The sequence below is a fragment of the Poecilia reticulata genome, chromosome 21, assembly GCF_904066995.2.
Source record: "Poecilia reticulata chromosome 21, P_reticulata-male-v2, whole genome shotgun sequence".
NCBI lineage: Eukaryota > Metazoa > Chordata > Actinopteri > Cyprinodontiformes > Poeciliidae > Poecilia > Poecilia reticulata.
The window spans coordinates 6,623,858-6,639,515 of record NC_088850.1 but is presented as its reverse complement, the minus strand read 5'-3'; the positions used below and the strand labels follow the sequence as shown (position 1 = coordinate 6,639,515).

The window sequence follows — 15,658 nt, the reverse complement described above, 5'->3', positions numbered from 1 at the left end:
TCCTTTCAGGAAATGACATGCAAGTTTAGCAATGCAGTTTAAAACATCTGGTTTCCAAAAAGTAGCTTGTGGATTTGATTAAATTGTCTTTAAAGTTAAAGGTGCAATATGTAGGTTCCTGCCAGTAACTGTTGGTCTTAAAAAAATACCATGTAGCTTCCAGCAGGTAACATGTAGGTTTAAAAAAAGTTATCCATAAATTCAGGACTGGAAAGTAACCACAAAAATTCCTGTAAGTAATAAGATATTACCCTGAGTTCCAGAAAGAACGTGTGAATTCACATATGTAACCTGTAATTTCTATCCAGGAAGCTGTACGTTCTTGTAAGTAACCACAATGCTCCCAAAAGTTACCTGTATGCTTAAAAAATATTTTATAAATGCATTCTATAATCTATTAAAATAACTTGCAAGTTGTAAGAAAATACATGGCGACATAGATATCCTTAAGAAGGTTCTGTGCTTCTTGACATTTAAATAAAAGTTTAAACATCTGCAAATGAAAATCACTGAAATTTGTATCTCTGCACTGTGATCATTACAACTCACTGAACAGGAGCAGAAATTCTTTAATATAAACTTTACCAAGAAAGACGCCACAAACACAGTCACAAATCTTCAAATATTTACTCAGACACATTCGGCATATTTTCTCCAAGAATAACAAGTTGCATTTTACATGTTTGCATTTAATATAGTTCCACAATTACCACTTAAGTAGTTTACAAGAGGAAGAAAATAGAGGTCCTGAAAAGCAACACAATAATACCTTGTGTATCTACAGCCTACATCACTCAATACCACATACTATCATATCGCACATGGCACACATTAACACTTGTTTTAGTAGCATTTAGTCATACCAAGTTGCAAAAATGTAGTAGGTCAAGCTCTCTTTTAAATGATAAATACTGTGTGACCTTCAAAGAGGCAACTCTGGTCAAATGCTCTGCTTGTGTTATGCTGAGTAGATGATTAACTTCACTGAAGTTGCAGTAAAAAAGGAAAGAAATGTGACCTACATGCAAAAGTTTCACTTGTTCCTTCTGAAATGGCGGGGAGGGGGGGGGGGGGGGGGGTGGAGAAAACTGCATCCAAAACTCTGTACAAAGACACAAAACCCAAGACATTTTCTCCACAAAGTAAAGTCTGTTTTTTAGGGCTCTTTGTAACAATTTCTAACATTATTGTGGTAAAATTCATGAACATCAGTTTTGCTTTAAAACACCTGATATGTACAATGCAAGGAGCTGTTTAGGGCGCAGCTTCTTTCATGCTAATCAAACAGAGAACATAGAAAAATACATTCTGTTTTGCTACAGGGAAACAGAATTTTTTTAATTTTGTTCACCAAGCTACTGTCAAACACCTCGACTTAACAGGTTGCTTTACAAGAAATCAAAGCAAGAAAATTAATAAATGAATATTTTATGTTCATTAAAGATAGCTTTTATCAGTGTGATAAAACAAAAATGCAATGGAGGGAATTAAAACTGAAAGCCTTTGATCAAATATTATAATTGGACATAAATAATCTCCAGTGATGCTTTTCTAACACCCTCTAGCACCCTCTTGTGGTAATATTTCACACAACAGTCTAACCAGTCAACAATAGAGTACTTGCTCCATTTTGGGCAGTAGCCAGCCCAATGATCAATATCAGACAATTTATTACAGTTCATAATAAAAATTAATGTGGTGAAATAATTAAAATCAGTCACATCCAATAATCTAGAGATGAAAATGTGACAAAAATTGTATTTTTAAAAAAAGAAATGTCAAATCTACATTTACACCCATCCTGGAAACATTTGTGCCAAATTGTCGGATAGGAATTGCATTTTATTAAAGTGACTCTGAACTTTGCCGAAAACTCTTTGTCATACACCAAGGGCATTAAGGCAAAATGTCTCTCTATGTATCCTTGAAAAGGTGATCCATTTGGTGGACCTGAAAATCTGATTTAAAGTTGGCCTCATTTATATCAGATTAAAGACGAAAATCAAGCAGATTTTTCCACCGATGTTTGGAGGCAGATGGCCACGGTTCTTTAACACCAGCAGGCTTTCTGCTGGTCGCCACTCGTATCGTCACATAGTCCCTCCTCCTCCTCCAGAGCAGTGAGATTCAGCTCGTCGTTGAGGGATATCCGGAGTAGATCCAGGTCCTTTTTGTTGGCCGCCAGCACCTGCTCAGCCAGTCGTGTAAAAGACTTTGAACCAAAACACAAAAGAAAAACAGTTGGAATAAAATGTTGATCGCGAAACTTTCAGTGTCTTTCGGATGACCGCACCTCTGTTATGTTGTGATTGGTGAAGGCACTTGTCTCAAAGAAGTCCATTCCATAGGCCTTGGCCAGCTGAAAGAGAGAATAACAGCATTTTTATTTTAAATATTTTTAATTTGTCAATGAAGTTTAAAAACGATAATTGGTTCCACTTGGTTAGGTTAATGGAAGTTTTTCTAATTTAAACAAGCTTAAAATTGTACTACAGAGTAAAATAATGCATATATTCACCCAAATGCTTCTAGAAATTGTACTAAATACCGTGTTTTCCGGACTATAGAGCGCACCTTACTAGAATCCGCATCTACAAAGTTGTTTTTAAAAACTGGAAACATACATATATATATATAAGCCGAACCGGGCTATAAGCCGCCAAACCAGCACTCTCCGGCGCTCTCGGTTTTTCACAAGGACGCAGCAGAGAGCTACATCCTTGATAAATCTGTTGGATTTATTAAGGACGCAGCTCTCCGTCTCCAACGCCTAACCATGGATCCCTTCACGCCGAGCTGACATGCAGTGGCTCTATGTACTGCCAGATCGATAGCCTTCAACTTAAAAGCTGCATCATATGAACTTCTTCGTGATGGTTTCCATGTTTGAAGAAATTTCTCCATCATGGCTGCTGCTAGCATGTGCTTGCTCTAAGAAAATCAGCGCTTTCTTCTTTGGTTTCCAATTCTGACTTCCAATGATTCACTTCCTGCTAAAGAGCCCCCTGGTGGTGGAAGAAAAATCCACAGAAAAGCCGCACCGGCTATAAGACGCATGGTTCAAAGCGTGGGGGAAAAGGTAGGGGCTTATAGTCCGAAAAATATGGTACTTTTAATATTCATGATTGACTACAATCATGTACCAGCCACTGACAACTTTTAATGTTCATTGTTCTGAGTTCAACATTTGCTGAACTCAGAACAATGGGAAAGTCCAACCGGTTAAGAAAGTCTTTTGAACCGTTTTCTAAAAACCTGGAGATTCCCTGATCAAAAGAGAACAATGTAATTTATTTGTCTGTTTTGTAATTTTGCCAAGCTCTTGGAGAAAACCCAAACTTAATCCCAAGACTGAAATGGAGAATTAAGAGTCAACAGCACAGACAATGCCAAAGCATAAAAGAGTTGATCTGTCGATAAAGTTGGCTTCTCGGTTCAAGGTTTGCAGGAGGCTCAACTTTATGGATGTCTGAGTCACATGTCTGTATCCTTAGACCACACAAATCTTCTGTCAAGCAGATTTTACCTTAATGTTCATAAATTAGAAATTCTCTTTTTGCTTCATAAGATTTCCTTACATCTAAGCCAAGAGAGCTGACATTGTTGCAGTTTTGTGCTTAGAAATCTACAGAGAACAATAAAGAGCTGACTAGTAATAAAGATCAATTTGTGTCTTGGCAAAATTTTACAGACATGTTTCTAACAAAAACAGTTTATAAATTAACCCTGTAGTCAAAAAATGTATAAATTATTATTTGGGTTTCCAATCTGCCCAAGTTACTTTGCCTCATCGGAGAAAAGAGGACATTCTGTTCATCAAACCTTGAGACAAATTCTTATTTCTATTTTTTTATTTTATTTATTTATTTAAAAAAAACAAGAATAGTTTTTTAAGTAACAAGAGGACTCTGCGTCTGGGCGCTACACCTGTAATGCAGCGTAAATTCAAAACAAATGGAAACAGCGCCCTCTTGTGGTAATTTTTCAAAATGCATCCACTCGGTGCCAATTTTCTCCTGATTTCAGCTCTGCATAACCAAAATTCAACCAAAAAATACATTACTTCCATTAATATTTCTATATTCCAGTCCCAGTTTTAACCAAAATTAAAATTTGTGTTGAAAATATTAAGCATGCTGGTCCAAGAATCCTCTGCAAAGCAAGTGGACAGACCGTAGCTGACTCACCTTGACGCCTTGCTCTGTGGCCACCTGCCTCTTCTCCACGTCGTCTGACTTGTTCCCGACCAGAATCTTCTGGACTTTATCTGGAGCATACTGCACATGTTTGTCATGGGGACATAAAAGGAGATTTAAAACAGCAATAAACAGACAGAAAGGGTAAATTTAAATGTCAGGAGAAGCTGAGGGTGGTAGAGAAAACACAGGAGTGCGAGCATGCGGGAAATGAGAGCCTGATCAGACGTAGGGAAGCAAGCCAAGATCAATAGAGACTATATTCAGACAGATCCACTGAGGAAATTAGGCCCATAATGACTCAATTAAAAAAAATAAGAGTGAGGGAAATGACAGTGGAAAGTAGGGCATGGGAGACAGCTTGTGAAAGACAGAAACCTGGAAAAATGTCATTTCCTTTGTTTATGGAAACACTATTAAAAATTTGCCAGAGACTGGAAATTAAAGATGAAAATCTCACGCAACGCGGGCTCCGCCTCACCATGTCCGCTGTCAGAACTGGCTCTCTGAACCCTCAGCAGATCTGTTAAAGTGGCTCTGTCTAAAATGTGGAAAGCGTGCTTTCTGATTGGTTAATGTCCCTGATTTAGCATGACTCACCTCGTCCACATCACTGGCCCACTTCATGATGTGCTGGAAAGATCGCTCACTCGTGATATCATACACCAGAAAGATTCCCTGCAAAGTGAGAAGAGACGATCGAAAGCACCTCACACCTTCGGTTTTATCTCCCTCCGCTTATTTTGTTTTTCTTGAAACAAATAAATCCTAGCGAGCCAATAAAATTTCAACGATTTTCAGAGGTGGCGGTCTAATGTGCTTGAGCTGAGCTAAGCTAAAGTAAAGCGATTAGTTGAAGTAAATCAGAATACTGCCTGGAACATTGGAAGCTTTTGCAGACGTTGTAAGCCGTCTGGTCGATGAATAATCCACTAAACAGGAACGAGACGATTCCACTTAAATTTCATTACCAGCTTCTGTTAAGAGGACAATTTAGTTTGGTCCCTTCTAAGCTCATATCAGCCGCAGGCTAAAGAAAGGCAAAAGAGGGCGGTTTTAAGGTACTTTAGCTGCCTGTTCTTTTATTAAAATTCTCCCCTTCTTCAGGTATGAGTATATATACACATACCTGTAGATTGTACATTTGTTTCTTAACTTTCAGAAAGATTGAGAGTTTTTTTTTTGGGACGCTCTGAATGTTAAATTTCGTTGTTAGCTCTGTTAGCTCCACTGTTAGCACCGTTGCTAAGATACTGCTGTGTCAACGTTGATATCGATGTGTATGTTTGTAAGTCAACGAGATAATAAGGCTCTTTTATTAAAATTCTCCCCTTCTTCAGGGCTTTTACATATAGATGCTGCTCCAAACTGACTTGACTTATAAAAGAAACAGAATGTTTTTAATTAAAAGCTAAATGTGATCTACCAGATATTGCAGATAAATAAATGTACCTGTGCTCGTCTGTAGTACTGCTTGGTAATGGTCTGGTACCTTTCCTGGCCCGCTGTATCCCTGCATGGAAACAAACAAACCCAGAAGTTGTAGCCAAGTAAAACTAGCACTACTTCAACATATTTTAATCAAGTAAAAGTAAAAAGTAGCCATCCAAGAAATTACTCGACTCGAGTAAGAGTGAAAAAGTATTAAAAGGTCTACTCTAGAACCGAGTAACTGATCAGATAGTCATTTAATATTTAAAAATTACATATTCTGACAAACCAAAATGCAACATTAAGTGGACATTTCGGTATTTTAAGGACGAAAGTGACAACAATTCATATAAATAACAAAAAATAACAAAAATCAGGCAAAAGAAAAAATATTTCTAAAACTACTAAAGCTTTAACAAAACTGCAGAAGTGTGTCTGTGCATGGTGAATTTTTGGCTAAAACATGTTTGTTTTTCATTCAGTGGGTAGAAAATCCAGACATTTTACTCAAGTAAGAGTAGAGCTACTTCATAATAAAATCACTCTAGCAACAGTAAAAATGTATTTGGTGAAAAGTCTACTCAAATAACTGAGTAACTGATAAATTAGCAATGATTTAATATTTTAAAAATTACACAATCAGGCAGAACAAAATGTAAAGCTAGGCGACAGTATTGGTATTTTAAGAACCAAAATGACAATAATTAATATAAGTAACAAAAAAATAACAAAATCAGTTCCAAATCAGTTTCTTCATTAAAAAAAACTTATGAAACTTTTACAAAAACTGCAGCTGTGTGTTTGTCTCTGGTGAACTTTTGGTTAAAAGTTTTTTTTTTCTGTCACTCAGTGGGTAAAATCCAGAAATTTGACTCAAATAAGAGTAAAAATACTTAATAATAAAATTACTCAAAATTACTCAATTAAAAGTAAGGGTAGTAAGAATAATAATAGTAATAGTAAGAATACTCCTAAAATTAAATTCTTTTAAATAAGTTACTCAAGTAAATTAAACTGTGTAAATGTAACTACTGCCCAACTCTGAAAATGGGAAAAAAAATTAAGAGACCACTTGAAATGATCAGTTTCTCTGATTTTATTTTTTACAGGTACATAAATGTTTGAGTAAAATGAATATTGTTCCTTTATTCTATGAACTACAGACATGATTCCAACAAGATTTGCTCTTTTTAAATCCCGTCCTGTCAGAGAGATCACTGCATTCCCAATATCTCCTGTGCAAATCCTCGCTCCGATATCTTACCATATCTGTATTCGAACTTTGATACCATCTATTAGTAGCGTCTTCATTTTGAAGTCGACTCCTACAGGAGAGAAGATGAGGTTAGAAAATACAATATTACAGCCACAGGAGAGTTCTGGGTTTATTTAATGTTCTTCCAGGGTTTAGAAACTATTAGTTGGGCATTTTATTTCTTTCAACAATGTGACTAAAGGAAAACGTGCTTTACAGATCACCAATTCTCTGCTACGGCTTTGTAAACATCAGACAGCATTGACAAAACGAGACTCCTGCTATCGCAGCATAATCAGCCTGTCAGGAGATCAAGGCAACGATCCAGCGAACCGTGAAGATCAGTTTTCTGTATTTATAAAAAAAATAATAATAATAATTAACCGATAACAGACCAGAGGAGGAAAATGAAAAGAAAACTGGACGGGTTCAAACGGAGAGAAAAAAAACAGGTTGTCAGTGATCTTTTTAAGAGGAGTGAATGTATTAAATCAAACACTGAGATGTTTTAGTTTAGTTTGTCATGTATATCTGTCTGAAAAAAATGACAAGAACTTAATTACTCTGAGTGGAAGTCAATCGGTCAAGATTGGACATGTCCAAGTTCTTTACGAGACAAAAACAATCAAGAATTCATGTTATAAATAAAGTGAAGAGATTCTTTAGTGACACTTTGTGAAATCCATTTGTAAATATAGATAAGTACAATCTGCATAACAATTGGACACTTTAAATATATGATATTTTCTAAAAATGCTCTTTCAAAATATTACGTTTACTTTTAAAAATAGGTCCGCCGCTGGCATTTTGGGTACAACCTGACCAGCTCGTTTCACAGGACGGAGGCCTGAAAACTAAAGGCTCTGCCTCCAGTTTAGGGCTGGGAAATTGTTGTTATAATAAATGTTGTCTGTATAAGGAAGGTCAGCACTGACACTGCTAGCTCTCTCCCTTTTATTGGGACATACTGTCAAACTCTGGCTGCAGCATTTTCCACTCACTGCTGCCACTACAGACTTCTTCAGACATCTAGCTAAAACTGCTTCGCAGCATAAAAGTGCAAAACAAATGGAGACATTTTTCTAAACATGTTTCGGAAAGGATGTATCTAATTTTGGTCGTGTTTTCTGGGTGAAACAGGAACAGTATCTGTGCTGAATGTGAATGGAGTCGTGCATTTTATTAAAAAGCTCATTTATTTCAGTAACTAAGTGAAGTAGATTATTAAAACACACGGTGACGTTTTCAAGCTTTCACTCCTGTTGATTATGTTAATGAAAACACAACATCTAAAACTGAAATATTACATCTGACCAATAAATATAAAAAAAAAATGTGGGCTCAATGAAAGATATGTTTAATATCTGCTGGTTATTTTGAAAAGGTACTTTTAATCTCATATTCTAATTTATATGTTGAAAATAGTTTCACTAACAAACCAGTGCAGGTAAGAAATGTTTTTCATTCTCATTTATCATGAGAATTAACCATGTTTGTTGCTGATTAATGTACAGGAGAGAGAGAGTTGTAAGAGAGCAAACTACAAAACAGTAATAGCATATAACTACATCCATTTATTTTCTTACACCCTTGTCCCTCAGTGGGGTCAGGAGGGGTGCTGGTGCCTATCTCCAGCTAGCGTACCGGGCGAGAGGCGGGGTCACCCAGGTCGCCAGTCTGTCGCAGATATAAGTACAGTCTTTAATAAATATGATATTATATGGAATAAAAATTTTCTAAATGAATTTTTTTTTTAAATTCTCCATTGATCTTCTCTGACTGGTGACTTTAATTTAATCAGGCATCTAGACTCCTTTCATCCCAGAGAAATCAATTAGCAACTCAATCCAATTAACCTGGTAGTCCGCAGCACCTCGGTGTCACAGCTGGCACTGCACGCGAACGCCGTGAGAAAAATAAACTCACTCCAATCGATTCACACGAGTGGGGAAGCCGTAGTGTGTGGGTGATTTTATTTTTACGGCTGCTTTTCTGGTGGGTTATGCATAACTTGAGAAACTGACAAAAACAGCTGACGGATGCAAAACAGCCTGCCAGACTTTTGCTTGCTTAAAACAAGCTGGAGACAAGCGAGGGCTCTCCGGATACCGAACTGACATGAGACCTCATTGAAGAAGAAATACAGCGTTTGCTTTAAGCTGCAGAGGACTCGGGCCAACTGAAAGGTCAGCACAGCAATCAGTATCTTGACTTACCAGGGGCAGCAGGGGAGAAGAAGAAGCTTCCTGCGTTGTACTTTTTTTTATTCATTTGAAGGTATGGACAGAAACTGAAGAAGTAATAGCGTCATGTGTACAAACAAAACCAAGCAGCCTCATGGAAATCAGCCCAAAGCTTTATAGAAATATTTGAGTTCATTTTAAAGGACATCAAATAAGGGTGGGAGATATGGACTTAAAGTTTTATCATGATGTTTTCTGTACTGCGATAACAATAAAAGCTACTTTTTCAGGTCTCTGTATAACTATGACTGCATGGCTCAGCAATAATAATCCCAAAACGACATTTTTTTACATTTATTAATGCTCTAACTCAGGGGTCCCCAAACTTTTCCCTGTGAGGGTCACATAACTTTTCCCTTCTCTGGTGGAGGGCCGGAATCAGTTTGTAACAGAAAAAGTTAGACTATTGCAGGAGTGCCTAAATGTAAAAATGTATTGTTTTCCAGAAAGTACAATCAAATAACCTTCTCTGGGTTCTTCGCAGAACAAAAGTCAGGAAATAGATAATAACACCATAAATAATAACCAAATAACCCTCTGTGGGTTCTACACAGAAAAAATACAGGAAGTGTGATAGTCCGTATTTTCCTAACTATGAGCCGCACCAGACTATAAACCACAACCCCAAAGTTTTTTGTTGTTTTTAACCAGTAAACATACAGATCTAAGCCGCAGATATCTCTGCCGCTCCAGGTTTTCCACAACGCAGCAGCAGCAGAGGGGGGCGGACACCCAAAATTTGAGTCATAACAGGTCAATTGAATATCACATTTATTACGTTGAAAAAGAATGTTTTAACTTTCTGGGAAAAACGTAAAGATCTGATGTCATTAACACAAACATTAAGAAAACAAAACTAAAGAGCACAGCAATCATAAATATAAAATTCTTCACCACTTTAAGATTTAAATAGAGCCTCATTTGCAGGTGAAATTTAAGGCTGCACAAAATTTTTGAATATTGCAACCAAGATATTAGTTGCAATATCTTATAGTAGTTGCTGCCACTGTTTTATTTTTGTAAAAATAAAATTAACTGAAAGGCAAAAAGTTCAGCGGGAACCATGAAACCTGCATCAGTTCCTCAGTTCCTTGCACATAAATCCTAGCAATAGCTGCAAAAACAAACTATTTATTTCCACTTCTAAAAGTTTGATTTTTAATAAATCACCAACTAATCCGAGGACTGTAAAATATTTATAAGAACTCAAGACATTCTTGCTGTAAGACAAAAAGTGCTAACAAATGTGGCACAATCCAATTTTATTGAAATCAGATAATATATTTGGCTGAATCTGTAAGTAAATAAAACTCAATTTAATTTGGAAGCAAGAGGTTTCCTTCAAATATTATCATAGCAGCTTTTAAAATATAAAACCTCAAAGAGCAGCTTTAAAAAATCAATTTGTCTTCCACTTTTCCTTCACTCGTAATTCTAACAATGGCGTGAAATTTGCACGGTGTAATGGACAGCACTTAATTTAAGTTGGCAGCGTGAGAGCCATGTAAAAATTAATGTGAACACACCCCTAAACTGACTGAACTAATTGACTGGGCTTGATAATATGAGATGGCTTTTGCAGTAATGCAAGTCAGTGATGGCGATGGCACCAGTAATGGATGGATGAACGGATGGATGACTTTTATTCAGTGGAGGACCAGACTTATCATCCATAACTGTCATAACCAGCAGAGGACAGACAGCAGCTGTCATGCCGTGTGGGCGCTGCAGATCAAGGGCCAAAACATTTTAATTTTATTATTTTTACTTGATTGTCATTGATCTGACCTGAACTGTTAAGCTTTGTGTAAACCAAATTATGAAACAACACACCTACGTCACTCTCCATTTAAAGGGTCCTATAGACACAACTAAGGCTGCATTCACACTGAAGCCCAAAGTGACCCAATTCCGATTTTTTTTTCTTCCTTAATGCGCTGAAGCTGCCATTAGTAAAGGGCTGGAAATGCCGAGGAGAGACGGAGGAAATCAACCCACAGAGCCTCCAGTTGCGTTTGGCCTGAGTGCAGTGCTCACCGGAGCGACTTGTGGCCTTTTATTAGAAAAACGGTGTCACCTGCGCAAAACTCCGCCCACAACAGGAAGTCAACATGAAAACAATATTCAACACCCCCCACTTGTTCTTATGTTGACAGAATACATTTCATTCACATACCGAAAAGAAAACATACAAATTTATCCATTCTCATTTTAGTTACAGACTTTGTGAAAATATCAGCCACCATTTCTGTTGTTGGACAGTAACAGAGAGTTATTTTTCCATCAGTAAGTGCTGATCGAATAAAGTGGTAACAAATATCTATGTGCTTGCATCTTTGGCGGCAGACGGCGCTTTTAGAAAGAGCAATTGCACCTTGGTTGTCTTCAAAAATGGTCACAAATGGTCTTCAAAAGGTGTGTATTCATGTCCAGAGTCCATTCCATTCATTAGATTGACCAGGTAAATGCTTTCCTGTGTAGCAGCAGCCAAAGTAACATCTTCAGCTTCACATGTGGATAAAGAAACTGTGGACTGCTTTTTAGACTTCCAGGAAACAGTAGGTCCAGTTTCTGATAAACAAAAACAGTAACCAGTCATACTTCTTCTGTCCTCGTCTCCCGCCCAGTCAGCATCACAGTATGCCGCAAGTTTAAGATTTAGATCATTTTTCTTAAAACATAATTCCTGATCTAATGTACATTTCAAATATCTCAATACATGCTTTGCTGCAACCCAATGTTGTTCTTTTGGTTCAGACAAGTATTGTGACAACTTACTGACAAGAAAACTCAAGTCAGGTCTGGTGCTCATCATCACATAGATCAAACTCCCCACGACTTCACGATACTTTTTATGATCAGCAGGTCGACCTTCACTGTCCAACTTCATTTTATTTTCGCATGGGGTTGATCTTGGTTTGCAGTTAGTCATGTCAAACCTTTTCAAGATTTTCATGATGTATCTTTTCTGGTTCATTTTCACTTGACCATGTTTCTGAGTGGAAATCAATACCTAGAAAATGTTTACGTCTTCCAAGATCTTTAATTTTAAACTTAGCAGCCAACATTTTCTTCACACTGAAGTATTTGATCATTACTAGCTAGCTGCAAGAATAAGATCATCAACCCAAATAATCAAGATCACCCTCTCATTTTCATTTTCTTTGCTGTAAACACAATAGTCAGCAGGATTCCGCACAAAGTCATTTTCAATAAGGAAATCATGTAACATTTTATTCCAATTTCGTCCCGACTGTGTCAGACCATAAAGTGACTTATTAAGTTTACAGACTAGTTTCTCCCCAGTTTCTGTTTCCACCTCAAATCCTTCAGGTTGTTCTAAGAAAAAATCTCACAATCAATAGGGGCATGTAAATATGCCGTTTTGACGTCCATTTGGTGTAAATCCAAATCACATTGAGCAGCAAGTTGCATTAGAACACGCACAGATGTCATATCAGCTGTAGGAGAAAAAGTCTCATGGTAGTCAATACCAGCAACCTGATTATAGCCTTTTGCTACATATCTTGCCTTATAAAGTGTCTCTACAGGATTTTCTTTAACAGTAAATACCCACTACCCCCCACTGCTTGTTAACCCTGAGGTAAGGAAGTTAGGGTGTAAGTATCATTCTCTTTTAAAGAATCCATTTCATCCTTCATAGCTTTAGCCCATAGTTCTGATTGTGGTGAGCTCATAGCTTCTTCCACCGTCTTAGGCACATCACATGCAATCCTATAGCAATAATCAATGTAAACATTTGCATAATCATCCTCACATTTCATAATCTTGATCTGTGTAGTACTTTGGAGATTTGTGTGCACACAAATCTCCAAAGTTTGGAGTGTATTTGTGTGCACCAAGGTTACCTCCACTTTGACCCTCATCTATGTCACAAGTCTCAGTTTTGATGTCATGTGAGACATGACATCAAAACTGTCATGTTTTGATGACAGTTTTGTCATCAAAACTGTTCGCAACTCAGGTTTTGATTGCTCACTTTCAACTGTCTTTCTGAGTGAGATATTCTCATTTATGTCATCAGTTTGAGCGTCACATTCACTTTTTGTTATAAACTTTACAGGTTTTATAACTGGTAAAGTTATAAAACTTTTATAACTTTACACCTATCCTACACAGGTAAAATAGGTGTTTTATCCTACCTGTGTCAGGATAAAACACAAGATATGCAGGACTATTCTTGTTGTAGCCAACAAAAATTCCCTTTTCACAACGTGAATCTAACTTTTTCTTGTTGTATTTGTATGCATAACATTCAGACCCAAAAGTTCTCATTTTAGAAAGGTCAGGTTTTTTTTCAGTTAACATGTAATATGGAGTCTGCTCAGTACGTTTGTTGCAACATCTGTTACGGATAATAGCAGCCGTCTGAACTGCATTATGTCCATAAATCTTTAGGCAGATTGCTCTCAATCAACATGCATCTTGCCATTTCAAAGACGGTTCTCCATGTTCTTTCAGCTGTCCCATTCTGATGGGGAGAATAAGGGGCCGAGGCTTCATGTCTAATGGCATTTTGACTAAGCAATGACTGGAACTCACTAGAGAAAAATTCAATTCCATTATCAGATCTTATACATTTGATTTTCCCATAAGGTGCCACATCTGCAATAAACTTCTCTGTCCCTTTAACAGTGTCACTCTTAGCTTTCAGGAAGTAGGTAAACCTGAATAGTCATCTGTAAAAGCTAGTGTGTATCTAAACCCATCTTTAGCAGCTGGCTCTATTGGTCCAGCCAGATCTGCATGTACTAGATCTAATGCACCTTTAGCTTTTCCATCAGGCTCTCTATTTCTGGTCTGAGTAAACTTGCCCTTTGTGCACACTTCACAGTTTAGATGAGGCTTTTCAGTTTTACCTTTAATTTTCATTCCATCTGCAACACTCTCCAACTTTGACACATCTTCATAATTACAGTGACCTAATATTTCATGCCACGTTTGGATGTCATAACATGCATTGCATTCATCAACCTCATCTGCAAGAGTATTTAAATAGAACAGTCTGTAATGAACATCAATATCAAAAGCCGTACCATTTTTATGGATGAGCCGGTTCTGTCCATCTTTGAAGATGACTGTCGCTCCTTGGGCAGTTGCGGCTTTAACTGAAAAGATGTCCTGGGAAAATGACGGGACGTACAAGGTGTCCCTCAACATCATCTCCACAACCCGTCCATTACCGTCTCTCACACGAACTCTGGCGGTGCCTTTCTTCAGCGCGATGCCACTGGCCCTCACGCCGTCAGCCAACTCCAACACATGGCTCTGAGGCTTAAACGTCGAGTCGAAATCCTGGAACTTCGCCGCGTCCGTCACAATGTGCTTTGTTGCACCTGAGTCAATCATGAGGCCCTTCATCTTCGTGCCATAGATCTGGGAGTCGTCGATCTGCTTCACCTTGAAAGCGAACGTGTGGTCCTCCTCATCCATCGCTTGCTTCACCTTGTCTCGCCTTTTCCGCCGGCAGTTTGCGTCTTTATGCGTGGCGCTCTTGCAGAAACTACACCTCTGTCTCGACTCTCTGCGCTCGCCCGAGGTTGACAATCCAGGGCTTTGTGTCCTCTCTGGCCACAGGTGTAACAGGTGAGTTTCGTGCTCCAATCAGTGGCGCAAAAAGTGGGTATGCAGGGTATGCAACGCATAGGGGCGCAGCACCAGAGGGGGCGCCAAAACCCCGTCTGGAGGGGGCGGCGCGCCGATGATTGTTTTCCCATACACTTCGGCGCGTGTAACGCTCCTTCACCTCGCGCACATAACGAGGTAAATGTAGCGAGTTTTACCCTTCACGTATCGTCGCCTCGGGGGGGCAGGGGGGGGAGAGCGTCGCTCCTTCACCCTGACGATCCTTCCCTCGGGAGGTTGGGTGGTGGGGGGCGCCGATCTATGTTTTCGCATCCACCTGAATAATGTGTAGTTGCGCCACTGGCTCCAATCGTCTCTTCCTTTAACTGTCATCACGCAGTCTTCCGCGGAGTCCGCAACACACAACTTCTCGGTGCCCTCATAGCTCCTCAGCTTGGTTTTAAATTGGGCAAAAGTTAACTCTTCATCACTCTGTGTAACGTAAACAGAGAATGGCTTGAACTCATCGGACAGTCCTTTTAAAATCATTGCAGTCAGCAGGCCATCGCTTAAAACGTCTCCTGCATTACGCAACGCTGTAATTGCGGTTTCTGCTCGTATAATATAATCAGTGACGTTCTCATTGACGGCTTTCTGAAGAGACGTCAGTTGGTGTTTATACATTTCCTAACTGGCTAAAGCTGCTGCTAGCTGGTTTACTCTCCGATCGAAGGCTGGTTTCTTTAAATACAGTTGAATTGGGGTTAGGTTCGTAGGTATTTGCAGCTAACAAGATGGTGTATCGGTCAGGATACAGGAAGGAGGACATGAGACCAGGGCTTACTGTAGCTGTGAGCTGGTTTATTTTGCCCCGATACTCAGTGTTGCCAGCAGTCTGCAATAACAATAAATTGCCATTAGGCTAATGTATTACAGCAATACAGGTT

General features: G+C 38.5%; 1 protein-coding gene and 1 long non-coding RNA gene across 4 annotated transcripts in view; both read right to left on the bottom strand.

Moving 5' to 3' along the window:
* Positions 1–613: 613 nt before the first annotated feature.
* Positions 614–15,658, bottom strand: part of rab15 (RAB15, member RAS oncogene family) — a 27,700-nt gene continuing 12,655 nt past the window's right edge. For all 3 annotated transcript variants that reach the window (XM_081602152.1, XM_081602151.1, XM_081602153.1), the window contains 6 exons: positions 6,892–6,952; positions 5,649–5,709; positions 4,797–4,874; positions 4,188–4,277; positions 2,294–2,359; positions 614–2,212 (listed from right to left, as the gene is read on the bottom strand). In XM_081602152.1, coding sequence (XP_081458278.1) covers positions 2,051–2,212; positions 2,294–2,359; positions 4,188–4,277; positions 4,797–4,874; positions 5,649–5,709; positions 6,892–6,952 — 518 coding nt within the window. In that variant the 3' untranslated portion in view covers positions 614–2,050. The remainder of the gene's footprint in view (positions 2,213–2,293; positions 2,360–4,187; positions 4,278–4,796; positions 4,875–5,648; positions 5,710–6,891; positions 6,953–15,658) is intronic.
* Positions 15,552–15,658, bottom strand: part of LOC103457352 (uncharacterized) — a 9,931-nt gene continuing 9,824 nt past the window's right edge. Inside the window, exon 2 of the long non-coding RNA XR_532424.3 lies at positions 15,552–15,606. This is a non-coding gene — a long non-coding RNA (uncharacterized LOC103457352). The remainder of the gene's footprint in view (positions 15,607–15,658) is intronic.